This window comes from Apteryx rowi, unplaced genomic scaffold (genome assembly GCF_003343035.1).
Source record: "Apteryx rowi isolate R43461 unplaced genomic scaffold, aptRow1 scaffold_183, whole genome shotgun sequence".
In the NCBI taxonomy this organism is placed as follows: Eukaryota; Metazoa; Chordata; class Aves; order Apterygiformes; family Apterygidae; genus Apteryx; species Apteryx rowi.
In genome coordinates, this window is record NW_020448119.1 from 291,774 (window position 1) to 318,270 (window position 26,497).

At 40.6% G+C, this 26,497-nt stretch overlaps 2 protein-coding genes and 1 long non-coding RNA gene across 3 annotated transcripts in view; all 3 read left to right on the top strand.

Moving 5' to 3' along the window:
• LOC112964024 (acyl-coenzyme A thioesterase 1-like) overlaps positions 1-5,380 on the top strand; it is a 9,233-nt gene extending 3,853 nt beyond the window's left edge. Inside the window, exon 3 of the mRNA XM_026061608.1 lies at positions 160-5,380. Coding sequence (XP_025917393.1) covers positions 160-762 — 603 coding nt within the window. The 3' untranslated portion in view covers positions 763-5,380. The remainder of the gene's footprint in view (positions 1-159) is intronic.
• A 4,263-nt stretch (positions 5,381-9,643) lies between these two features.
• Positions 9,644-14,995, top strand: LOC112964027. The gene is made up of 3 exons (XR_003252813.1): positions 9,644-9,692; positions 13,192-13,258; positions 14,872-14,995. It is a non-coding gene; the product is annotated as an uncharacterized LOC112964027 (long non-coding RNA).
• A 1,836-nt stretch (positions 14,996-16,831) lies between these two features.
• LOC112964026 (cytosolic phospholipase A2 beta-like) overlaps positions 16,832-26,497 on the top strand; it is a 44,850-nt gene continuing 35,184 nt past the window's right edge. Inside the window, exon 1 of the mRNA XM_026061611.1 lies at positions 16,832-16,904. Coding sequence (XP_025917396.1) covers positions 16,887-16,904 — 18 coding nt within the window. The 5' untranslated portion in view covers positions 16,832-16,886. The remainder of the gene's footprint in view (positions 16,905-26,497) is intronic.

The window sequence follows — 26,497 nt, forward strand, 5'->3', positions numbered from 1 at the left end:
AAAGGAATCAGTGTGGGAGGGATGTAACCTGAATTGAGAGAGGGAAGGGGTAAAAAATAGGAGGTCTTAATTGGATGAGGAGTGAGGAAGCTAAACATGTTATGTCAGCCCAAGAAATGAGGAGTTGTTGATAATGGTTGTTTCATAATTGTGTTTCAGGTGAAAGATACTGGGATTGGCGTTTTGGGCTTGTCTAAAGGAGCTGATCTAGCCCTTTCCATGGCCACGTTTCTACCTGGCATCAAGGCAGCTGTCAGCATTTCTGGAAGTGGTTTTAATTCTTTCATTCCCCTGCAGGGTGATGGCTTCACTGTTCGTCCCCACCCATATGATTTGGGAAGGATGAAGCCCAATGAGGAGTCTGGCCTAGTAGATTTTACAGATATTCTAGATGATCACAGGGACCCAGCGACTTGGGATTGTCGCATTCCCATGGAGAGGTCCTTGGCTAAGTTCCTCTTCCTGTCAGGGCTGGATGACAAAAACTGGAAAAGTGACCTGTATTGCCAGGATGCTGTACAGCGCCTTCAGCAGTATGGACGGAAAGTGGAGTTTTACTCTTATTCTGGAGCAGGGCACCTCTTGGAGCCACCATACTTTCCTCTGTGCCAGGCTTCCATGCACAAAGTGCTTGGGGTATTTGTGCAGTGGGGAGGGCAATGGAGAGAGCATGCCAAAGCCCAAGAAGATGCTTGGCACAGGATACAGGCCTTTTTCTGGCAACACCTGATGGACTCGGACCTTCCCAAGAGCAATCTGTAGTGGAAGAGCTGTCGAAGATGCTGACAGGATTAGTATTTCAGTTCTCGCTGTATTAGGGTCTGAGTCTTGGAAACACATTCAAAGTTGCCTAGCTTACCTTCTTCTACACCCCATTGTGGCATAGTTGTTTATTTTCATTCCCCAAATAATTTCCCACTTTTTAGTTGAATTTTAGGTGTCTTCTGCCCCCAACTGTGCTGTGGATTGGCACCATCTGATCTGCCTGAGTGCCATAGTTATCTGAAAAAAACTCAATGTCCTGTCATGCAAATTGAGTTTGTGCTGAGCCATCTTTGCCCTTTATGTCCAATCCTCCCCTTTAGTAGCAGGAAATATTCTTATAGGAGGAGTTTTCCATTGGATTGGCCAGGATTACACCTTTAGTTAAGCTAGATGTAAACAGTTGTTTCTTGGGACAATACATTGGTACGTTATCTCACCTTTTCTATTGGTATATCGTTTTCTTAYATCCCTGGGTAACAGGGATGCTGCAGTTCTGATCTCAACTGAGTAAAAAAGCACTCTTCTGACTTATTCTGAAGTGCAGTGAGAACATATTTTTTATTGTACCTCAAAAATGAGAAGAAGTGAATCTTGCCCAAGGTTACACTGGTTGTATCTACTGCTCTCTCCAGATATGTTACATACCAGGCTGAAGTTCCCACTGCACTACTCAGTAAATACAATGTGTATGTGTGTATGCAAAGTTTAGTTGAAATTCTCTGAATGAAGCCCTCAGCTGTCTATGCCTATAAATACACAGGCAACAATCTTGATGTCACTTTGCCTGGCTGAAGATTTAATGTACAGGAGTCCTTACCTCTTAACAGTAAGAGGAGTGGTGCAGTTTGCCACAGGGGTCTGCACAGTGCTCAAGATGAGGGTGATAGGGATGTGCTAAGTACCTGCTTTTGAATGTTGAAGCTCAGTTTATCCCTGTTTTGGGGAGGAAGAATAAAGCCACTGCTGCTGCTGCTGAGTTCCCAGGAGTGCTGTGGAGCCGGCTGTCTCTGCTGCCTTGCCACTACAGTAGGCAGCTGTGGGGTCAGTGGCAGCTAAAAATGCCACTCTTTAGAGAGGGCAGACCCTGCCTCCTGGGGTGTGTGTGTTATCCCACCCTTTGCTAAGTTCCAAGCCTGGAGAGGATGCCTGTGATCTACCCCCTTCATTAGTGGGGCAGTGGCAAACAGCAACTTGCTGGTATTTTCTAGCTATGAGGTAGCAGGTACTGAGCAAATTTTTGCCTCCTTGAGCAGTTGGGGCTCCCATTCTGATCACAAAACCCAGCAAGAGCTGGGAGTTGGGAGTCTCTGCCTTTCTCTGAGGCAACAGCCTCTCTGCCTTTGAGAGAGCAGTGGTTCCTGGATTTCCAATTCCTTGTGAGAAAAAAGCCCTGTAGGAGCCTGGGTCCTGCTGAGGCAGAACCATACACTGAGTTTTCCCACCACACGGAGCAATGGCTCCTCAAAATGAGCATACTGAGCCTCAGAGGGCTGTAGGCTCTCTCATGCAGTGCATCCAGCACAGAATGTGACCCTTTAGAAACTTCAGGTTTTCCTGAAGATGCTAGATGGGCACTGCTCAGCTCCTGGTGTGAGCAGGTAGAGTGGGGAGGTATCTCTTCTGCTCAGCCATACTTGTTCACCACCAGGATTTCTGCAGATCACCTCTTTTTTTTCTGTTTGGTCCCTGTGTGTCTATGTCCTGCACAGACCCTGGTTGTTTCTAATGTTTAGTGAGTGGGTAGGACCTGGCAGAAGGGCAATGTGTAGGAGCAAGACAAATCAAACACATTTAAGCAATTTAACTTGGATTAAGGAAATTTTCTTTTCCCACATTTTTCTGTTTTAATAAAGCACTCAAAAAACCCAGGGTATTCTACCCAGATTTTTCTCAGACTCAGGGCACACTAGGCTGTGAGATTCTCTGTGGGATGTGTCATTTTGTTCTTTTGTTTTTTCTGAGCACAGTGAGGCTTATGTAGTACAAAGTGTTCTCCAGCCCATGCGATAATTTTAATGCCTTCTGAGATGAAGACAAACTTTCTCAGCCTTCAATGGGCAGCTGACAGACCTATTTTTTGAATTACAAAATTGTGAGCTTCTGAGAAAATATAACCTTTTCTTTATCTGTAGGAAACTCTACCTTGAAGGGAAAAATATTTTCCATCAGTAAATCAACAGCTACTCAGTGATGCTTTTATACACTCATTGTTATGTTGTTGCATTCAGCAATCACATTCAAGGAAACTAGATGATGAGGGGAGCTGGCTGGTAGCTCCATTGATGACAGTAGCGCAAATGACCTCTTTGTTATGTTGCTCTGGAATTAAAGGTTCCCTAGCCAGTTAAAAGCCCTTTATTTGTCACTTGGATGGCAGCCAGCAAGAAAGATGGAAAAGGCAGATTTAGTTGAGCAACTCCGTGTCATGTCATGTACAAACAAGGAAATATGTAAGCCAACCCAGTTGCAAAGGGAATTTTTTTTAATTCAGTTGTCTTTTTTAGATTAAACTCAAGTTTGAAACTTAGCTTCAGGAAGTAGAAACTGGAAACTGAAGGGAGACTAATATCAAATAATATGAAATAGCCTCATTTCAGCAAAATTGCTTGTACTTGAGCATGTTCTTCAGTGTTTTGCTGAAGACTTTGTATGCTAATTGTTTCTGCTACTGAAGACGTGATAGAGGCAAATGGRGCTAAGATCACTTTTTTTCCAAGTTAGCGGCAGAGTTTTACTAATTGCAGCCCCTATAGTCACGGTACTTTATATAGCTTCTCCAGGCTTACAAAGATACAGAAAACATTATTCAAGAAAAATATGAAAGTTATTATTTAATTAAAGGTAATTGACCTTGAGCTGCAAAAGAGAGCTATTACCAAGCACAACTGTTAAAACTGTAATAAAAACTGGATGGGAAAGCTGTTTTTATAATTTGCTTGTAATTGAAAAGTTCTTCAGATAAAATAGAGGACCAAAAGTCTAGCTTGAACTGAAAGATCTCTGCTTGATGCTTGCATCAGTCATCCTTTTGTCTAGTACTTTGCAGTACATATCTATTAAGAGAATGAAAAGAGCTTGTGAAAAATCTTCAAGAAACTGAGAAGCAATCTCCCAACATGTAAGCTCCTATGAACAAATGTATTATAAGGGAACAATACACCCTGCAATGCTCTTTTTGGTCAGGATGATTTCCCTAGCTTAACTGGAGTCAAGGAGCAATAAAGATTGTTTATTTGTTGGCATATCCTTAAAATTTTCCTTCCTTGTTCTGATTCAACATGTGGTCTCTCACTACATAGAGAGTACCCAAAGATAAGAGAACTGGTCTAAGTTATATGAAGCATATATAACTTAGTGTTTTATATTAGTGTACTTTGAAGCAGCTCACAGGCTGTTTGCACACTGTGGCACCTTTGGATACAACTTGTGAAAGACCCTTTTCATTGTGGCTTTCCTATATCACARTGCAGATGAGTTTCTTTGCATAGCTCTAGTCTGCTCTTCTACCTACTAAATAACCTGTTATGAAAAGTTCCAGGGACTCCTGGCCAGGGGTAACAGTATGAAATCATTTGTGCACTGTGTGGAATAATGACTTCTGTACTTTTCAGGTCTCCTAGGAAAAGCTTATGAGGTTGACTTTCAAGGTCATGAGTTATTTCCCCATACTTTACCATATAGGTAGTTAGGCTGTGTGTAGCTGAGGAAAAAAGAAAACCCCAAAGTTCTTGTTCAGTGGTGACCTAAAGGTACCAGGTCCAATTATGTATTTGAACAGAAGCTAAAGTTGGTTCTGAAGCATTTTGGTATAGGCACAGTATAATACTCAGAGGAAACTGCAGAATGAAAAGAGTTTAAATGCCTTTATTAGTGAAAAGTGAACCACAGGTACAGGAGAGAGAAAACATCTTTTGTGATGTGGCTCTGCAGAAGTGGTGGGTGTTTGAGACATCAGTGGAATTTTCCTAGGGACTGTGCTGAACAAGGAGATTTCAGTGCAAATGTGCTCTGGGAACAGTAGCAGCTTCTCCTCCAGAAGAAGCAGTTTCTCAAGATGTCTTCTACAAGCCAGGTTATTCCACTGCCACAAGGCAGAAGGAATGAAGTGAAAGATGAGAATATACATTGTGCTGTTGAATTAGAAGTGATCTTTCTCCAGGTCACTTCTAAGGATAGGACCTTAGGATAGGACTGACATTTAGTGACAAAATAAAATTATTCAAAATCTGAGTATATTAGTGTTTTTCTATGAAATTTATAATTCTACCATTTCAGGAAAAAGCACCTGTCTGCACATTTTAGTGCTCTAAATGTGTCATTTGCAAATGAAATCTGAGCTAACTGTAGTATTAAATGCACAAAGATCATTTTGTCATTTGTCATTGTCCAGGACAAAATATTGGAATGCTAAAGCTCACTGTTTTTCAGAGTCTTATCAAATTGTTCATGCAGACTTTATATCAAAGCTAAAAATGCCTGGGTCCTGACTCCTGATAGCACTTAAAGAAAATAATTAAATGCATTAAAATCTGTTAATTTAGGCTTGTATGTTTTCAGTGACTTATTCCGTTGAACCCCTGACATCTCGTAATTAGATTGTAAAATTATGTCTGCAATAAAGTCACTTCAGTGAAAGGTGTGGTTTCATGTTGCACTTTCACTGACCTAAGAATGCTTTGCTGCCAAAAGGGACAGTCATGCCTTTTTCTGCTTGCTGATCTAACTGAAAGCTAATCCTGCAAATAAAAGAAGATTCAAGTGTTCATCTGAATTAGGGAGAAAAGTAGGAGCAGTGCAGGAACATGCACTGAGGAAGAGGGAGAAGCAGGGGTGAATGATACCATGCCTTTCAGGGTAAGTGTGGCCTTATGCCAGACCAAAATTATTGGGTAACTCTAGAAGAGCTTTTAGTTAAGTTTGTAATAATCAGTCCAGCTGATTTTAAATAAGATCTGTTTCTATATAAAGTAAAGTGAATGCTTGGCAGCTCATTGTGTGCTGCCCAAGCTTACAATGGATCTGGCCTGAAAGAGTGTTACTGTCGCGTGAAGGGAGGGAAAGGGGTAATCAACTTTGCCTGCCAGAGCCCTCCTCAAAAGGGCTTTCACTGAGTCGAGTTCGCAAAGTTGATCAAAATAGACAATTTATTAAAGCGACAGATCAACAAGTTCAGGATTGCCAGTGATAAATGCACTTACTGCAACAAATTCTACATTTTCTGAGCTCAAACTGATAATTAAGCGCTTTCAACAATGGTATTTTTCCCGGGGTAATGTCCGACGTTGTCAGAGGCGCAAACCTTACCAAAAAGGCGTCCCTGTTTTGGGGAGGAGAGAGGTCCAGGCACGTCGACCCGTCCGTAGGTTGGTGTTCTCGTCCTCGAAATGGAGGATCKTTTATGCGCTGAATTTATACTCTTGGCGAGGTGGGGCTGAGTCAAACCCTGTGGGATGTTTGGTCCTTGTCGAGCTCAGCAGAGTTTGTCAATGGCTGCTGGCCTTTTTTTTTCTTTTGCCCCTATCAACAACACCAGGCTGCAAGAGTCCCGCCTCGCCCCAGGTGTCGTTTTGGGTAGAGCAATGTCAAGCGGTGAGACCTCTGCCTCGCCCTGGGCGTTGTCTCACCCCTCATCAGCATGGGCATCAGACCGCAAATCACCCTTTGTATCCACTGTTTASCCCATGGCAGGGAGGATCACAGATAATCACAGACCATTATCCCACAAAGAGTAAGGTATTTGGCACYGGAGAGAAGATTATGAAATGTGAGTATCAGATAGGAGACAAGTTGGATAGACAACTTGAAGGAGATGTGTTGTCCTGCACAGGGTCAGAGCATGATTACTGTGTGCATATCTATGCCTTCAGTTAGCAGAGAAAGTTCAAATGCACTGCCATCATTTTAGTATGCTATGAATTCAGTAAGACAGTTTTGAATCAATAAGCTTGTGCCATCTGCAGGTGTTCTTCCCTGGTCCGTCACAGTCTGACACACTCAAACACTAACCATCGAACTGCAATTGATTTGAGTTCCCACTGGGATTAGGAGGATGATCAGGGCATTCAGATGGCTCATTCAGGCTGGGCTAATAGTTTTCTTGAGGTGTTTTTTGTTAGTTTAAGTTTGGGTACTGTTTTTCTTCYGTGTTGTGACATATTAAGGCTTCCTGTAGTATTATACCAAGGGAGCCTGGAAATGGTTCTTGTTTCCATGTTGTCCATTTCAAGCTGAGTTTGCTGTTAAGAAAAGGAGTGCATGGGACACTGCTTTTGGTTGTGCTTCGTTAAAGATAACATTTGCTGCAGTAATCAGCTTGTTTGACCATGTCAGTGGTGTAAGAGAGCTGGTAGGTCACAGAACAGCAAAGACTGGGTACTGAGCCAGGTGTTAGCTAAATAGACAAACTGTTATGACTGAGCAGGGCCAAAACACTGGGAAAGCTATTAGCTTGACACTGCCAGAACACAAGCATCTGTAGAGTATTTTTGTTCACATCCAGCCTGCTCAACTTTCAGGATAGTCTCTGCTTCTAGTGATAGGACTTGTTAAATGAGAACAGCCCCAAGAAGACTGAGATTCTGTGGTTTGGAGGTTACCAGCCTGTGTAATATCAAAGAAGTGCATGGGTGACAGTGCGATGTATACATAGTCATGTATGTCGGTGATGCAACTTGGCTTGGAATGAGAAGAAAGGTCAGATCTTTCCATCTGGTAGCTCTGATCCTGTTTGCGAGTCTCTTCTATGCATATTAGGTTGATGTGACATTGATGATAAGTACACTGATTAAGCTGCATTTGTTTGTTCACAAATCCTGGTTGCTGAGACTAAAATTTAAAGGTCTAAGCAGTGGCTTGAAGGTCACACCTTGACACTGGGCAGAATTTGAGAATGACCATACGAACTGGACTCAGTGCATTTGGCCTGCCAATCAGTCATCAGTTCCCTGCCAGGTACTACCTATTGGGAATGTGACATGATATCTACTGTGATCATTTGTGCTACTGACAGAATATTGCTAATACTAGATTCAAATCCTCTCATAGATAAAATGAATATATTTGTCCTTTGCTTTCATAGTGACAGCCATGTTTCCCRTTGCTCTTTCAAAGCATCTTTGTTTTTGTAATGACTACGAACCAATGAAGAGTAGGTAGATCTGTCTGACAGGTGCTGCACAAATGAGCCCACTCCACAATCACTTACCATCTAAAAACATGAGGTACTGATTAGAAGAAAAAGATGCAATAGAAAAGGATTGGACAAATTCATGTAAGAGGAATACACCAAGTTTACTAAATGCAAAGACACTACCTCTGAAAGTCCCAGAACCACAAACTATTGGAGTCTGGAAGACTATTCTAGAGAATCATCACAACAGACTTTTCTTGTTCTTACACTCTTCTGTAGACATCTTCTTTGACCATTGACAGAGCCAGGATGCTTTGCTAGATGGACTGCAGGGCTGCCACAGAGAAATCTGTCTTATATTTTGACATGTTTACCATGAATTTTGTTACTCTTGTATTTGAGTCATATTTCGGAGTTCCAGGAGTTATGTGTCAAGTCCTGGTTCAATAGACAGGCTATGCTCCAGCAGCCTCCCCCCCATTCATGCTCTGGCACATAAACCCCACTCCTGCATACAGCTGCCAGTTATTCCTAAATTCCACACTATACTGCAAAGTAACAGTTGAAAAGATCCCTCAGTAGCTAAGAAGGAGAAAAAAGGGTTTGCTCATGTGCTGAGATGTAGCATGATTCTAGAAAAAGACGGCAAATGTGAGCAAAGGAGAGGAAGAGATTTTCCTTAGGACACCCCATAATTTGCTCCTTGTGTGGGTTAGGAGTTGAGTGTGGAGCTTCTGTGGTCTGTAGCCCAGGGGCCTGTCTGCTGGCTGCATGGGGGCAGACTTCCAGAAGTGAACAGAAGGAAGCCTGTCTCTTGACCACCTGAGGAACTGGTAAAGAGACAGAGCCTTGAGCAGACACTCCACATAGCAAGCATACATTAACCCTGGCACCAAGGGCAYGAGCTTGGGCATTTTTTCATAGATACAACATGTAATGAGTGAACATTAAGCTCTATTTTGACTATAACCTCAAAAAGCTCAGCAAATTGTGGCTGTATAAAGAAGAAATTCTTATCTGTTTCTAATGTGGAAACAGTCATTGTATGTCATGGATTTAATTATACATCTTCCTTCTTTCCAAGCATACATACATGATATTGATATTCTTGGAGATGGGAATTTCTAGATGAGCTGGCACAAGAAGAATATCTTTTTCAGTTTCAGACCTCGAAGAAAGTGGGTTGGGAGCTGCTGAACTGTACGTGGAGCACATGGTATTTAAAAGTCAGGAGCAAGCTGTGGGCCTTTCCRTGCAGTTCTGCAGTGCTTAGGTCATTCTCCTTTCTTGTGACAGAAGTAGCAATGCCTAAAGGCAGAAAATAATTTTTTTTGTATTTTTATCACTTGACAGAAACCTGATTGTTGCAATAAGTGGGCACCAACTTTTAGAAAACCCTCCTTTAAATCCCTTGGCAATGCAGGTCTGGACTGGTGCTAATGGGCTGCAGAAAGAGCATGTTGCTTTAGCTTCAGGAACATTCCGATGGAGCATGCACTGACTGTTAGAAAGTGGAGCATGATGGTGATATTTTCTATTAAAAGGTATGTTTGGAAGGCACTTATTTGCTCCTAAGGGCAATTTTCCATGTTGCAAGAAAGAGGGTTAATAAGCGGCAGGTCTTAGGGGGGAATTCTCTCAGATTATCGTTCTGAATAATTCCACATACTCCCATGGTCTCCTTTCTTCCAATTTATGCAGATGTACTTTACAGAAATGTATCTTTGTGGTGCATCCATCAAACTACACCTGGCTGCAACTTTTTGGTGGATATACAGATTCCTGTGCATTTTATGGGGTAAGCAATGTTAACACTATAAAGCCATTTGAAACCTTTCATTACACTGATAGTGTTAATAACCTTTCTGACTRTTTTCTATAGAATGGATTATAATTCAAGAGCACAATCACATCCTGTCCTTCCATTGAAGATCAGGGTCAAGGTCAAAATCCTGTATATGGATCTGTGCTTATACACAGACACATGAAAGAGGCTGAGCTGGAGAGTGTATTAGTGAATGATTATTACGGCAGCATCCGAGGCTCTAAACAAGAAAGATCAGGTATCTCAGAGATTCCAGCTGAATATCTGATCATCTTTTGTGCAATAATTTGCATGCTGGAGATGTGGTGGCTGCTAAACACTCATAGATATTCTGGTGAGGAGAGTAGTTAGAGAACTACTCCATCCAGTTTGTAGGTTGGACCTGCAGGTAGGCAAAACAGTCAAGCTTTGAGATAGAGTTCGACTTATTAAGCCACTGACAGCAGCTGAGAAACTACTGGAGAAAAAAAAAATTCAAACTAAAAGTAAGTGATAAAGACTCTGTGCTCTATTTAATTAGTAGGCTCCTACAGGAGCTCTTCTCCTCAGTCTCAGTTACTTCAGAGGTGTGTTCTTGTTATCAGTGAAAGATCAAGGTCTTTAGCCTGTAGTCATTGATTTACTGCTTATTACATTCTTGCCAATGATTTCCAATACTGCTTATCGTCAACATTTTATCATCATCCTTCAGCTCTGTGAAAGAGAGTACTCTGCAGCTCAAACATGATGACTTTTTAGAAGTGATCCATTAAAAAGCCCTGTTGCCTGCTACTATCTCACAAATTTTGTTTTACTGGTTACTACTTTATGAAGGGGAAATATGTAGATATATTTCATTCTAATGCACTACATGCAGTGCAATTTCATTAAGTKCAATACCCGAAACCAAAGCCACAGCTCAGCTAACCAAAACCAAAGCAAAAATCAAGTACAATAGAGCTATAAATTGCACAGTTCTAAAAAAGAAAAAGCAAATTCAAGCAATATCAAATTTTAAATTAAATTTCTACCTTTAGATAAAAATAATCGTGTGAGTCTGTGGGGGGGGGGTATGTGTGTCTGTATATGAATGTGTGTTGGAAAGTGGGGAAGGAATGGAGAGTGGAAAGAAAAGAAAAAATAGAAGATGAAAAAATTGGTTTGTAATTACTTATAWGTTTTTAGTAGAATGTAGGGACCCCATTAGAGTCCTGAAATCTCCTTTTGCCAGAAAACATATATATGCAGATGAAAAAAAGATGGCCCAGGTCCCAACCAGATGGTCAGTTTCAATGTGTAGTGACAGAGTAGAGGGTACAGTAACCAGTATGTGATCTATGATTAGTAGAAAAAGCATGATTACAAGATGCCAATTGCTCAGCTGCAAGCTGAATTCATTTTTCTGTGGAAGACAATGACAATATCTCTGACTACCACAGGACACAATACCTGCTTAGAAACAAGTCACTGAAATATGTATTTTATAGTTTTATAACTAAGTGGTTTTGCAGTCAGTTATTATTAGTACAGTTACTGCCCTGGGAAGTTGACAGCTATTGCTTTTCTGAAGAGGTAATAACTGTTTTCCATCATTAAGCTCTAGTGAAGGGTTGTAGAAATCTTTTGATCTGTTGCTTTGACGTTGATGTAGAAACCAAGTGAACAAGTTCTATTCATTTGACTTCTTTTTGATTCCACTCAATTTTTCCAGTCCCTAGTCAGACATGAAAATAACACATCTAACATGGTCCTTTGCTGTCTAGCTGCTGGAGAGTGGTGAGAAAAAGAAGTATTAAGAAAAATCATTCTTTTCCCACTGTGGAAAAGATTAGCACTTAATTGCCTAACTCTTTGTCTTTTTTTGGTTCTCTTATAGAAAGGAGGTAAAAGTCTCCTTGAAATAGCCATTGACCTAAAAGTTGGGGTTCTCCGTGGGGATGGAGGAGGCGAAGACTCATATCTCTGTTCTGTCTGTTTGGTTCTCCTACTTCCCAAACTAGTGTTTTGATAAACAGATTGTTGACTGATGTGGTATGTGTGGTTATGGGAGGCTTCAGAAAAAAGTCTTGATTAGAACAATAAATTTTGAAATCTTGCTATTTATTCGTGAGATGAAAGCTTTTTCTTCATCAGCCATTATTTGACACCTCATATAATGCAAAGTTAGTCTTTTGCTTATTTGGTTTCCTCAGGATCTTTTTGTGCCCTTTCTGTGTTTTCCCCTATGGATCTGGAACATTATGCCCAGAAGAGGGTGAAAGAAGACCAAAGAAAAGCATAACTTTTTTTTTAATTGTCTCTGACAACTGTCTGCCTGCTACAGAGCCTGAAGAACCACTGTCCGCTAGCAAAAGCACTGCTCAGAAAAAGCCACCCCCATTCATCTACTGACATGGCTTTTTCAGCTTTTCAGGCCTGAGAGAATGCTGTGGTCTTGGAAGGTGCAAGTACCTGACTGCTCCAAAGCGTCAGTGTCACAAAGGCTGCTCAGATGGTGTGAGGAAGTTTGCAGCCAGCTGGGAATAGTTATTTCAGAAAAAGAAGAGTCTAAGATAGCTTTTCTCCTTCAGTCCAACACACCCATCAGACTGCCACTGTTGTGTATAGTGTCTGTGCGATTGCAGTTATTTCTGTGACACGTATTTAAACCAGGGTCCTCAGAAAGGATCTCCTCTACAATTAACTCCATGTGTATGGGTAATGATCCTCAACTTGAGCCCCCTCATTCCTAATTTTATCCCTTGGGGTTACCTCTATCCCTGTGAAAGTTACCAATGTGCAAACATTTTCTGCTGGTTCTTTGGGAGTTCGGTGATACTCAGACTAGAGCTGTCTTCTCTCTCTTCTTCATTTTATATCTGTTCTGTTTGCTTTGTGGGTTTTTTTTCTTCATCATTCGTGTCTTCCTGACTAGTCATACAACAGACACCATGCACAGGTCAGTAATGGGCTGGTGCAGACAATACCACTCTACTTTCCAATTTACAAATTCAAGCAAAGTAGCTTTAATTGTTAAGAACATGGGGGAATCACTTGCTCCCTGTCCTTTGCATGTGCAAGTCATCCCTTCCTCCAGGTTGTGAGAAGASTACAGTTTTTTAGAATGGTAATTTATTCTTTTTCTTCATTCCTTTCAGTTATCCACTTAAGGCTATTTGGCTTTCCAATGCTTCTACCTTCCTTTCCTTCTCCGTGCAAAAGAGTATAATTTTGCATTATCAATGAACATCTGTCCAGACCTCAAAGGAATGCAATTTCCTGGGCTCAGGAAAGAATTCAGAATCTAGTCTCATAAATCTTATGTATGCTCTGCAGCTGTTCCAACTCTTAGCAAGTTTGACAAAAGAGTCATTTCATCTAGCACTCACGTAGTAAAATACATTTCTTTTATGACTTCCTAGCCAGCTGTTCAGGCTAAATCATTGTACCTATAGTCATGTCTTGACTAATGCCTGTGCATGTCTCAGCTACTTTCTTGTTATTCTGTTTGCAGAATGGTGTGAAATTCTCCTGATGAGATGGCATTCCTGGAAGATGGACCCTTCTGCTACACATAACAAGTAGGTAGTGATCTCTTCATGGGTCAAAGCAAGCACAGATCACAGAGTTAAGGAGATTCTAGCTGGAGGGTGACTTAGTATAATGGGGCAGAAATGTAATTTTTCTGGGAAGCAGATGAGTATTTATGCCCTGTAAGGACAGTATCTCCTAGCTGGGGTCCTGAGTTCTCCATTGCAACGTTCCATGCAAGGTATGGAAATCAGGAAAGCTTTTTCCTTTGCAATTTTTTTCTTCATGTATTTTATGTTTTCATTGAAGAAGTGGGAAAACTGAAAGCTTCCTGTTTAAACATTTTTTTCTTCTTTTCATGCCTCTGAAAGCGGTAGTGTCAGATCATGTACCTCCAAACAGATCTTCCTTTTCTTTTTTTTTTCCCTGTTGAGTTCTGGTTTCTCAAAAGTCATTTATCATTCAGAAATGTTTCACTGAAACAACAGATGTTTTGATGAGCTGCTTAGATTTGGCAGCACTCTGCTTGGCTGGCAATTCTGCAGCACCTTCAGACAGCTCTAATTTCTGCAGGCCAGGGGCAGCACATACCTACGTTCACATTTCAGTAACAGCCACAGAATCTCTGACCAAACCACCATGCTCTTCTGGTGCTGCCTCCAGGGCACCCAGAAGCCTGAGCTTTTGTTGTTCATCCCTCCTTTGTCCATAGTGCCTCTGTTTTATTCTCCATTTTAGCCTGTTTTACTCTGTTAGGTTTTCTGAATTCTGCCTTTCTTTCTTTCCTCATGTCTCTGATAAGAAGACCGCCTTTAATTTGAGCTCTCATTGTTCACAAAGTTGGTAAAATGAGTTCTGCATCTGTTATTGTAATATATATGACCAGATTATTGTGATGAAGCAGGTTGAAAGGAAAAACATTATCAGCTCTCAGGCTTTGGTCTAAGTTAGCAGGTTCTCAAACTGCAACATGCTTGAGTTAACACTGATATGAACTCATGTCTTCGTGAGTTCACTGGCTGTCTGGACTGCTGCTGGCAACCTGAATCTATTTCTGGGAGCAGACTATACCAGGGAAGGAAGAGGATGGTGGTAGACATTTTAAACTTGCTGCATTCCTGTTATGGAGAGGAGAACATCTGAGAAAGATTTAAAAGTGATATTTGCTTCAGGAAAGAGGAGCTCACTCAGTGCTTATGGAAGCAGATGTTAAGCCCTCCTTGGGAAATACAGGAGAAAAGGCAGGGCTGGTGCAAGCTGTTGTTGCAGAGGTGGATTTTATCTGAAAAGAAATTATCTGTATGTCTGAAGCTGGGCTTTCAGAACAGGGAGATGCAAATGCTACCATGATAAGGGAAATAGGACACTTTCTTACTTGCATCACTAACACAGGACTGCGTATTTCCATATGTGGATTTAGTTTGATTGCCTGAGAGAGAGGATGTGTCCTTTTCAGCTGTGGATGTCCAATGTACCCTTGGCTTACCACCATTGTACAAACAACAACAGCAATCTGTGAACRTTAGTCTGCATTCATAATGGGTGTCTGGCAACAGAATACCTCCTGCTCTCATAAATGTGTTTTCCTCCCCTTTCAGAGGAGACAGACCATCTCTTTAGCAGTGTCAGTGTGCCCTGAAGACTTCTTGTTTCATTTCATCAGGTGGAGTCTTGAACACCATCACTGGGATTTTTGACCATGAATCTACTATAAGACCAGATCTCACACTTCCTGAGAGGCCCCCAATTTAAATCACTGGAAATTTTTACATGTATAAAATATGAGATTGGTGACAGAGTGATCAGCATCTTACAGAAATGAATGCTGGGTGAGTATAGAGATTCATTTTTCCTCTTTCCGTATTATAGAATCATGATTACCAGACAGTTATGAAGTCATTAGTGGAACAATATGGGGACCTTATGGACACAGGCTAAATCATTTCTCTACGCAGAGATTAAGTGTAAGGATTGTTCACCATTGAAATTCCATTCTAGCTGTAGGCTAAGGGCGGCTTTGGAGTTTCACTGGTACGTTGTCTTCATGTTGACCTCTTGCACAGGCACACACTTCATTCAAAACCAGCACAAAGGTTAAAAACTTTGTCAGCTGTGGAAGAAGATGACTGTAAAAGAGACTGTAGTGAAAGGCAGGGATTAGGCAAACATGAGTAGAAACATATTTATACTTGTATGTATAGGAGTATATCAAGTCCATGTATGCGCTGTTGAAAGCAATATTTGTCCCAGAGATAGCCATCAAGATCTAACTGTCTCACCCCAGCAGTGGAAAAACGATGACTGGTTGATGCTCTGTATTTCATTAGTATCAGTTGCTGCTTGCTGGAAAAGAAGGGAGAAGAATAGACTTCATTCTATCACTTGGATACAGCCTATTAGAGACCAGCTTTGATATGAGAAGATTTAATTCATCTACTGTTTGTTTAAATAGTATGCTGTGATTTTGCAGAGCAGATGTAATAGTTAATCATGAGAAATGGAATTCACTTTCAGCTCTAAAGAAGAGATAAGAAGGTGGCTCTTCAGAGAGATGTGAGATTTGAGGTGCTATATATACAATTAATGCATTGCAATTAGCCTCCTCAAAAAACAGGGAACAGACAAACATTATCTTCAATTGCTAACTGGACACCCTCATTCTGCTATGCCATGTCCTTAAGAAAATACAATATACCCTGGAAACACTAATCAGAGTCTAAATGCAGAATGCTTTGGATCACTTTGGCAAATCTTTTTCAATGATTTGGGTATAAAATGATGGCTGCAGTTTTGGTAGTGAAAATGAAGGACTGAGGATTTGTCTCCAGTCAGATATGCTGAGGAGACCTCATGCCTTCTATGCATGCATGCCTTCTATGGGCTTTCCCAAACACTTATCCTGGCTCAGAGAAGCTGCCTTGTTAGCTCAGAGCTATCAAGCCTGCTTGCACTGCATATGTCCCCATTTCTTCTTTGCACAAGCATTTCAGATAGGGAGTATTTCAAGGTTTGGTTCTAGRTCTTTCACTTCTGAAGTCTCTTGGGAGTGAACACTGATGGAAGCACATGTAGTTGAGGTATAAGGAAGGAATGGGGGGATACTAGCAGAGGGGTTCCCAGCTTGCTTTTTGATGTGATTGCAGCCATACTAAGCTTTTTTCTGGTACTCCAAAATTCTGTGTAAGCAGTCACTGCAACTGAAGTCTGTATTTTTTCAAGGGAACAACATAACCATTTTGACATACAGCTGTTATATTTCATTTGACCAGATGAAACAACCCCCTTTTGGATTCRGAATATAGCCAATCATAATGCATTTTTTTAAGCAAGAAAAATTGTACCATAAATATACAAGCATTGCACTTGGAAAGCTGGAGAGGAAAGTTTTATTATCAGTTTGCAAAATGTATAATCATTTATCATCATTCTCCTTCCCAGCTGTGAAAAGAATGTCTTTTTTCAGTATATACTATAATATTCCAATGCTAACTAAGTCTATGTTTTGCTTTCCAATATGGATCATTTTGTTGGCAGCAGGGGGACATTCTGTAGCCTTTATTCCAAAACCTCCCTCCTGTGAACTATGGTTTTCACCCCTTCTGCAGAGCTGCCTCCAGTCCCTACTCAGTCCTGTCCTATGGACAACAGTGGAATGAGCAATGACAGTGTCACTGAAGGATGGAGCCTGAGTCACAGGTAAGAAAGTGAAGGAGAGAAAACATGGGTCTGAGTATGGAGAAGGGCTCAGCAGCTTGAAGCATGGTCATTGCCCATTTATACCAGGGTGACGTACTGCGCTCCCAGTCCAGAGGAGAACTTGCTGTCATTGTAGAGAAATAAAATTTGTAGGTCACAAGATGGCAGCATAAGCTCTCACTACACAGAGTGACATTTAATTTTAATCATAATTTGAAGCATCAGGTCAATGTGGATCCCCTTAATCTTCCTGTTCCTCAGCCTCCTGTTTCAAAAAAGCTGAGACCTGTGTCCAAGTAGCTGGTGCTCCATGGCCTCTAAACTATTATGTATGTTGGTGAAAAACCTGTTACTTCACTTTTCAGACTAACCTATTTAATTCAAATTCGGTTGCACTGTAATGATGTTGAAATAAATTTCCCACCGGCTATACAATACTTAAAAAAAAAAATGACACCAGCATGTTATCTATCTAATCAGTACAAAAAGTGTAATTTATGGAACTTTACAAAGCCTAAGCAACTGGGAGTTATGTTTTTTATGTTTTCCCTTCCTTTCTGTTCTTAATAGCAACATACTCTGAAGCCTACCTCAAATGCATATTTCTTATTGAACATTAACATTTTTATAATAGTACTGGGTGAATATTTTCTTTATAAAGAGGTCATTTAATACATTAATCTCTTTCTGCTTGTGGGATATATATGATCTGTATTCAGTTTTCATCTGCCTACTTGCCTGTCTCTCTCTCTGTGTGCCTCTCTCAAAGATATCTGCCCATTCTTACCGTTCTTCATGAGCAGTGCCTTTTGAATGTGCAGTACTTAATTTGGAAAAACTAACTGCTAGGGAGTGATAATTCATTACATCAGTCACCATATTGTATAATGCAGAGTGATAACAGCTTTAACAGAGAATATTTCTAGCAGCAGTATTCCCACTTGTGAATTTAAATGCTCCCCTCAGGAATGACTGTAAAAACAAACAGAGGTATCTGCATATAATTGGAAGACAAACAAGCCATGAGAGCAAGGCAAGAACTTAAAATTAATTGCAATCTTTTGTGGTGTTATTGCAGAATTAAAGTATAGTTAGCTAGGTGTTCTCTTTTGGGAAACACGTAGAATCATAAATCTTGTTCTTGTAGTCATCTGCATCTACCAAGCTGAATATGACTTTTTGCACATGTGCAAGCTGTGCTTATGGATATTTACCTGCTGAACCTACAGGTTCATCTTCATTGGGCACTTTTGCAAACATTAGACTGTTGAATATCATCTCAAATCCCAAATGGTCATTGTCCGTGTTTTTGTATACCTATTCAGATAGCCGTGGTATTTTTCTGTCCGGGTTTACATCCAGCAGTCAATGTCATCTGAACATCCCTAAACGAGATTTAATAAAGCAAAAGAAGAATGAGAAAATTCTACACTGCCCTTGCCATTAGTGTGTAGTTTCTGGGGCTAAGCAATTGGCCACATGGTGTCACTGTGTCTTAAGGCATCAAAATTTTTAGCAATAAAGCCTTTAGCAATTCTGTGTTTTCAAAGTATACCAGCTACCTAATGTTACCTAAGGAGATGGTTCAGAAARAATGTCAAGGTCACAGGTGCTTTGCTATAGGAATGTTTTAGGAAGCTATTTTATACACAGCTTCTGTTTCCTGGCTCCTTGTATCTTCCTGGAATGCATTAGATATGTTTTTAAGCTCAGAGGCGCTTGTTTTCCAGATATTTGCATTTGGGAGCATGCTTATATGGAAAGCTTTATCTTAAAACGTGATGTGAGCCAGGGGCTTAAAAATTCAGTGGTGCTGGATTCTTCCTACACTTTAGCCATAGTCCTCCTTCTCTTCTTCTGTCTTTGTATATCTGAATACAGAACATCCTTTGGCCCTGCTGACCAGAGGAAACATGGCCTTTTGGAGCTCAGAGCAATACAAACTGCAGTTCCTGGGACCCACAGAATGCTGTTTAATCCCTACTAGTTTGGACGAATGCTTTTCACAACACACCTGCTCAAGAGAGCTGTGCCAAAAGCTGATATGTTGGGTGCTTAAAGAGTTTCATAACGTACAGCTATAGCAACAACTGAGAGAAACAGTTGTGTACAGATTCAGTATAAGCCTTAGCCAAGAAAATGATTTATGGCTTAGGGAGTATTGCAACACTGCAAAACCTCATGTAGCAATCAGTTTTGGTGTGTACTCTTTCCTCTGTAAAATGGTGAGTGAACCTAGAGTTCAGGCCTTATGCTAACATCCTGATAGTCTGCATAGGTTAGATTAAGATTTCACAGACAAGATAAATAACTGACTCTGGCAGTGACTTACCACCCATGTGGAATACGGGGTGCTTTATTTTTATTGCCAGGACATTAGGCAGTCACAACACTTCTCGTCAGTCAGCTGCTGTGCCTTGTGTGAAGTTTACGCTCTGGGTAGCTGCTGAGAATGACAGCACTGTTCTAAACTGCATATTTCTCAATGATAGTTTTGCCACTGATTCTATTGGGGCCAGGAGTTCACCTATAATATATCCATTTTGAGGCTGGTTGTCGACCATGGCCATATCTTCAATTTAAATGTGGTGTCAAGCCACATTTAGAGTCATTAGGTCTACAAAGCCTGGCTTTGGGAGCAATTTTGGTGCATTGGTATGAATCAAAGAAATGGCTGTTGAAAAGATTCACATATTTTATGTAGGAAAGGAAAAGTCTGACAAAAATGGTGTTTCAAGACAAGCTTGTGTTTTGGGTTTTGGAGTCCTCTGAAGGGAAATATCTATACTAGTCTGGAAATAACTGTGTTAGTCTGGCCTGGAATGTGATGTGAGACTAAGTGCTAAACAAAATATGGACTGTCAGAGCTCGCAGGTTAGAGGAGAGCAGAGATGCCCTGGGATATGTGACTCTCTTGAATGGACAGTAACAGCATACACTTTCGGGTTGGGAGGACCAGAACATGTTTGTCAGTAATACAGTGTTTCTTCTTCTTACTTGAAATGTGGTTAACAGCTTAGTGGTCTGTTCAATAATGTTTGCTTAGGAACATTTACTTGGATATCATTTTAGCATATGTTTTCTCCCCTTCCCTCCTCACCATTTCTTCTGTAATTTTCTTAAGCAAAACAATACTCCATTGACTTCTGTGCTGATGGTGGCCTCTAGGATGGGAGGTTCTGCAGAGGGTAGAATATGACAATGGAAGAAGACCCTGAAGCAGAAAATAGCATTGAACAGTAATTCAGCAAAGCAGATGAGGTCTGCTGTAGGAGAAGAAGGTGCAGGCAAACTTGGGAGTAAATCAGGCCATTTGTCCTTGTTCTGCAAATCTTGGAAATTGCTGACCTCATTATCTATGCACAAAACTTCTCTTGGTAGTATGGGAGGGAGCTCTGTCATAACTATAATTATCCTAATGGCACTGCTGGCATGATGGTGTATTAACTATAAACAGGAAAGGCTGAAACCCACTGACATAGATGAGATGCAAATGAAAGGCTGGTTCCTCTACTATAGAAATATGAATAAGTAGAAACTGGCTCAGGAAATCCCTCAAGTTTTGTCTCTAGGAACTCCCTTCAAAACGTTTGCTCAGGGAAGAAGGGTGTTAAGAAGGGGAAGGATATCTATTTCCTATCTTTGTGATCTTATGAATGCTAGGCCCTGGAACTATGGCTCCTTCTGAGACAGCTCTTGTATGTTATTCTGTGCAATGCAATTTCTGAATAGCTGCATTACTCCGTGTTTGTTGAAGGTAGAGTATATTTGAGTCCCAAGGACATTTGGTTTCTAACACCATTAAACTACAGTCTCTACTCCTTGAAATAATGAGAACAGCCCATCATTTCATGTGAAGCTTTTCTGTATAGCACATAGACTGTAATCGCTGCCTGTGTATATCAGAGTCAACCACAGACTCTTAATGCATGTCTGTGATGTAAAGGAAGGCTTGATGCRTGGAAGAAAAAGAGATTTTAAAGCTAAGAAGGCCAACCATGATTATTTAGTCTGATGCACACTGCGCATTCGTTTCTCTCAGTAATTCCTGAATCAAGCTCCTAATGTCTGAATGAGCTACACATAAAAGACAATCATCCAGTCTTGATTTAAATTTAGCTATCTTGTGGGAGGGAAATGTGTTGAGGAGGCTGAGAAAAAAGTCAGGGGTCACAATGTGAAAGGAAGGTGTAGGAGGGAAAATACAGGTTTCAAGCAGAAATAGAATCTATTTCGGAAATAGAATCTATTGTTGTTTATGGTACAGTAGCACTGAGAAAAGTCAACAGAGAAATGAGCCCCATTTTGCTAAATGCAATAAAAGCACCCAGATAAGCTGTAGATCTTGCTCAAAACCCCCCCTACAGTCTAAATATATTATGTGAGCACTAATGCAAACACAAATGAAAAAATAGAAGTGAAAGGACCGGAGTTAAACAATAATCAAGTCTATGAATAAAATGTGATGTTTGTTTTTTGTAGGGGGCAGGGAGGGGAGACTGGGTAAATGTTTTGTGAATATTCCTTCATTTGTTGTTTAGTTGTGCACCAGTTTGTCAAACACTTGTGCACCTCAGGTGATATTTTAACTGTGAATTATCCTATTAGTGTCAGTTAGACTATTCATGAGAGGAATATGTACATGAGAGGATCAAGGCTTTAGACTTTCTGAATGCATAAGATAACTAAATGGATAGTAGAAAAGCTGATACTGTCTAATCACAAAAACTAGGAATAAATCATCAGTAGCTGCAGATCAGGAAGATGTCTCTGCATCTTTTTAGAACTTCTTGTTCCAGTGTAGAACAGACAACTTTGAAATGTCAGAATTTTACTGTAGACCAGTTTTTGACTGGCTGAATTTTGACTAGCTCCCCTGAATAGTCTGGAGTGGTGAGGGACAGAGATGCATACTATAAGAGATGAGGATTCTACTCAAGTGCTCAGTATCACCCAGATAGCAGTAGAAACCCAGAGATGCTCTGTCTCTGTCTATATGTTTTATGTTAAATACTGTCCTGACACAGACTGGCTGCATAATGGTGATGATTACACATGTAAAGAGGAAGGAAGTGAAGCTAAGATAGTCACAACCAGACTAGAATTAAGAAATCAAATACATGTTCCTGTCTGTAGTGGCTGAAATAGATTGCCATGGGTTCATCCATACTGTTCTTCTTTCAAAATGTAAACTACAAAAGGAGTTGTTAATAGACAGCTATAACCATCCGTTCACATTTAGGAAAGCACCAATCAGCTTTACAGTACCTTTGTTTCTTGGTTTTGCAATGGACACTATAACTTATTCTGGTGAAGTCATTAATAAGACTTTCTAGTGCATGGGTATATTGAATGAAAATTAAACTGCTTTGGACACTGCTTTTCACAGACAGTCTCTGATGCCAAGTAAAACCATTAATTAACTTTCTGACTCCCAGGTTCTTCCCCACAGACTTCAAGGTTGTTTTGCTGGAGACAAGCGAACAACAGCTAGCTGCATCTGTAATAATGTAATACAACCATTCATTTAACTTGATTCAGAGCCATATAAGGCTAGACAATGTCTTATGTGGAACAAAAAGCATCTTCAAGTACGTGTTCAGTGGATGAGACACATTTATGACCCGTGCCATTGCTGCTGCATATTTTGGTGCTCTCTAGACCATCTGTGTAATGATATCTCCATGATACAGATATTTACTGGGAAATACACTAAATTTCTCAGGACATTAATAGCACCAATATACAATGTTTGGATTTATAAATGAAAAGGTGTCCAAAAATGAGGTGCTCAAATGACGGTTATCTGGAAGAAGGGCCTATAATATTCTGTAAAGATAGAATCATGGTAATTATTCTTTGAATTTCTACTTTGTCTTTCCCCTAAGATGTTCCAGTTTCCCAGGTCTCAGGTGAACTAGTTGTAGCTGCTTTCATTTCACTGTACAAATTGCTCACTAATTTGCCTGAGATGTACAGAGAGTCTATGGCAGAGTCGAGGAGCATTCAAAAGGGGGGAGGGGGCTGCATTACCATTTTTATTTTCATTTCTTCTCTCCTCTTTTTCCTGTAAGCAAAAGCACACAGTTGTTGCACAATGCATTCCATGTTTCACATATCTGTCCATGTTGTCAGCTGTTTGTGTATCAAGTCTGAGGAGGAGGAATAAATATGAGGTGTGTTAGCAACAGCTAGGTACTTCCCATTCACCATTTTAGTATGCGTGAGGAAGTGATCATAAATTTTATGATGCAACACTTCTGCTTCTGAAAATGTTGATTGGATTCTGAATTGCTGGGTTGGCTAGTTCTCCAGCTTCATGGAAACCTGCTTGGAAAGTTGTCATGCTGGCGTAGACCTTGCAAACCCACCTGGCCTGTTTCACTGGCTACCCACCATTCTGCGATCCTGTGACACTGCTGGCTTCTCCCAGTTACTGGCAGCTAACCCCTAGGCTAGTCAGCAATTGAATGAGCTGCCCCTTAGATATCCTTCAGCTGTTGGCCAATTCCTTTGCTTCCAGTTTGCTACATCCCTTAGGTTCATATCTCATAGCCTGCCCAGTTCTTGGACTGCCTGGGCACCCAGATGAGAGCAAAACAGCTGTGTAGGTGGGGTCCTGTCATATAAAGTGAGGCATCAGCCCAGAATTTTCAAAATCTTTTTTTTGTGTGATTGTTATATATGTGAGTGAAACCTTTTGGGGAAGGGTGAGGGGAAGTGTGGCAACATTATTTCCTCTGTGGGATGAACATTCCAGTTCCCAGCAATGGTGCAGGCAAGTCACGGGACATTTTGGCTTTTTGTGGTTGACAACTTGCTTGCTAGTACTTGGCTGACAAATGTGTTCACTATGTGTGTGAGTACGCTTTGGGGAAGATCAGCAATTAGTGGGTTTGAATCATAGAAGGCAAGGGTCTCTGCTACTTTGCAATGTATCTATTGTATGGGGAGAGATTTCAGAGTACAAACTGCACATGTTGCAGAGAAGGCACCATTACTGGTTTATCCTCTGCTGCATCAGTAGGCTGTGGGTGAGGCTTGATTCCTACAGATGTTTATGGGATCGGTCACCATTTGAAACCTAGTCTTCCATAAGATCCCAACCTTTGGAAGCTGGAGTCTCTCAGTGAATGCATCTCTTCCAGTCTGGACTCTCCCTGGTCAATTAGACCAAGAAGATCTAATTTTAGACCTTTGGCACATAATTCTAGATCTTCTGTCAAAGGAGGCAGTATAAGTGTTTTAATGTTCTGCTCCAAACAGACTCTTGACCTACATGAAAATTTTCTGGCACATTGGCCATATTGTGCCTCACCTGCTACATAAACCATCAACATTGGAGGCCTAAAGTTAAAAATGTCCTACCTCACTGAGATGCTGGAGGCTATAAATTTCTGTTGACTTTGGTAGGAGTTCAGGACTATTGTGGATTCTCAGGTTTCAAGAAGCATTGTACAAAAATCTTAGGAGCTTCAGAACCCCCAGGATATTATATGAATTAAGAAGTTAAAAAAAAAAAATCTGTGCCTGTGAAAAACTACTTTTTTCTACTAGAATGAGAACATGTAAAATTGCAGTCAAGTGTTATGTTTTAAGTGCTGCCAGAACAGTTAAAAAAAATAAAACAGACTTAATATGCATGCAAAGAGGCATTCAGAGACAGAATCAGGCTCCATGGATGATTCTGCCTTGGCAGACGTTAGAGTAGCTTCCCTGAGACTAATTGAAAAGCTCAGTGCATTTCAGGTGCCAGGCTCTCTGCTCACACTGGTCTGCCTTCTACACTAGGCTAAGGGAGAAGGTGACAGAAAGCTGCTTTCATACTACTGGGATAAAGCTGAGAGTGCTCTCAGCAAAGTGAATCCCCAGTTGCACCATTAGAAAAATTTTGTGACTTCTTTTTGTCACAAGAACGGCACAAAGGAACTAGAATAACAGCCACAGATCTGTAGCTAAATGAAGATTTTTTTTCATCAGAAATATTTTTCCCCAGGGATAGGTATCAGTGCAGAAGGAGCTTTTGTATTAAAATCCACATGACTCTGTAGAGCCCATGAAGTCCTCATGAGATAGTCTTCTGCTGTCAGAAATTAACTCCCAGAGTTAATAGCTTCAGTCAAAATCTGATTATTATGTTTTAAATTGTTCCCATAGCTTGGTTGATGTCTAGATATTCTGTAAAAAAAACTCCGTTGATCTCGGTGGTCGCCGTATCATTTTCAAAAAAAAAAAAAAAAAAAAAAGGCACAGTAATGAACATAAATGAAGGAAGGGAAAAATTCAGTTTCCAATTTTGACAGCCTTGAAGTAGCTTTAGATAAACCATCCAAAGAGGAAGTGAAAAGCTCCACTGCTTTCTGATACTGGGGATAATGAATTATAATGATCCACTTGCAGGGGTGTGCCCTGGATTGTCTAATGTCTTTTCCGCCTCTGATATTCATTTTCTTATGAGTCTTGATGCTTTAGGCAGATCTCATGGGTTATGGTATTTGCTCTTGGTGAGATTCCCACTGCTGAACTCAAAGTAAGTTTTTATATTACAGCTAAGCTAATCCAATGGCTACCTGCCACTAAGGAAGTGTAGTCCTCCTAAGTCCTCAGAAAAAGAAAAAGTATAATTTTCTATTAATTAGCACCTCAAATCAGCTCAGCAATTGGCCAGAGGTGCCAGAGCCAATACTGTAAATAGGGGCAGAACTCTGTAAGCTTGGGACTGGGATGGGAAGAAGACCTCCCCATTTGGTACTAACTAATTGTTACATCTGTTTTACTGCAACATGAAACTTCACCCTCAAATATCTTTCAGACTTGAGCATTTTCAGATATTTAGCAATGATCCTGTGCCAATAGTTGCTTCTTTGTGACTGGCATGCCTACCTTGGAAGTGTTTCTAGAGCTACTGCTGATGCACTTTGATATATTCAGACCACCCTAAACTGGCTGTGTTTCTGTATTTCTTTGCCTTGCCTCTGTGCTCAGGTGTGAGTGGTTTTCTTAAATTTACACTTCACTGAAGTCTTCCAAACTAGGACATAGTTTGRCTGTTGCCAGCTTTATTTAAAAGCTCTAGCCATTAACTATACTAACATACAGAATAACTTACTGAGAATAGATGCTACTGTCCTTAGTCTTGCTAATTTTGGGGGACTGTTTGGAGAGCAAGTTACTGCTGGGAGTAAGGGAGTTGAACCCTTGATGACTTGCATAAATTTTGAAATAAATTCTTGTATATCTTCTAGCCCTTTCTGGGCCAGCGTCTAAGGGCTGTGCTCAGATTCCATCCTGTCTTTATTCCAAATATGTAAAACCTTGAATAAAATCACATTCAGATCTTACTGGAAGCTTTGGCTGAGTAAGGGTTAAATGAGGCCATCAGGATTCAGCTGTTACACAGCAACAGGGTTAGAAAGGAAATACTGCTATGTGTGTCATACTATCATAGTAGCCTTGCTTTTTACTTACTCTCACACAGCATAACAACAAAGAGTAGCAAACATTTTGTTAGTAGGTCTTGTCCCACAGAACTTATGTAGACTGAGAAACAATAGGAGAAAACAAGTGTTATTCTCTTGATTCTAAAAAAGTGA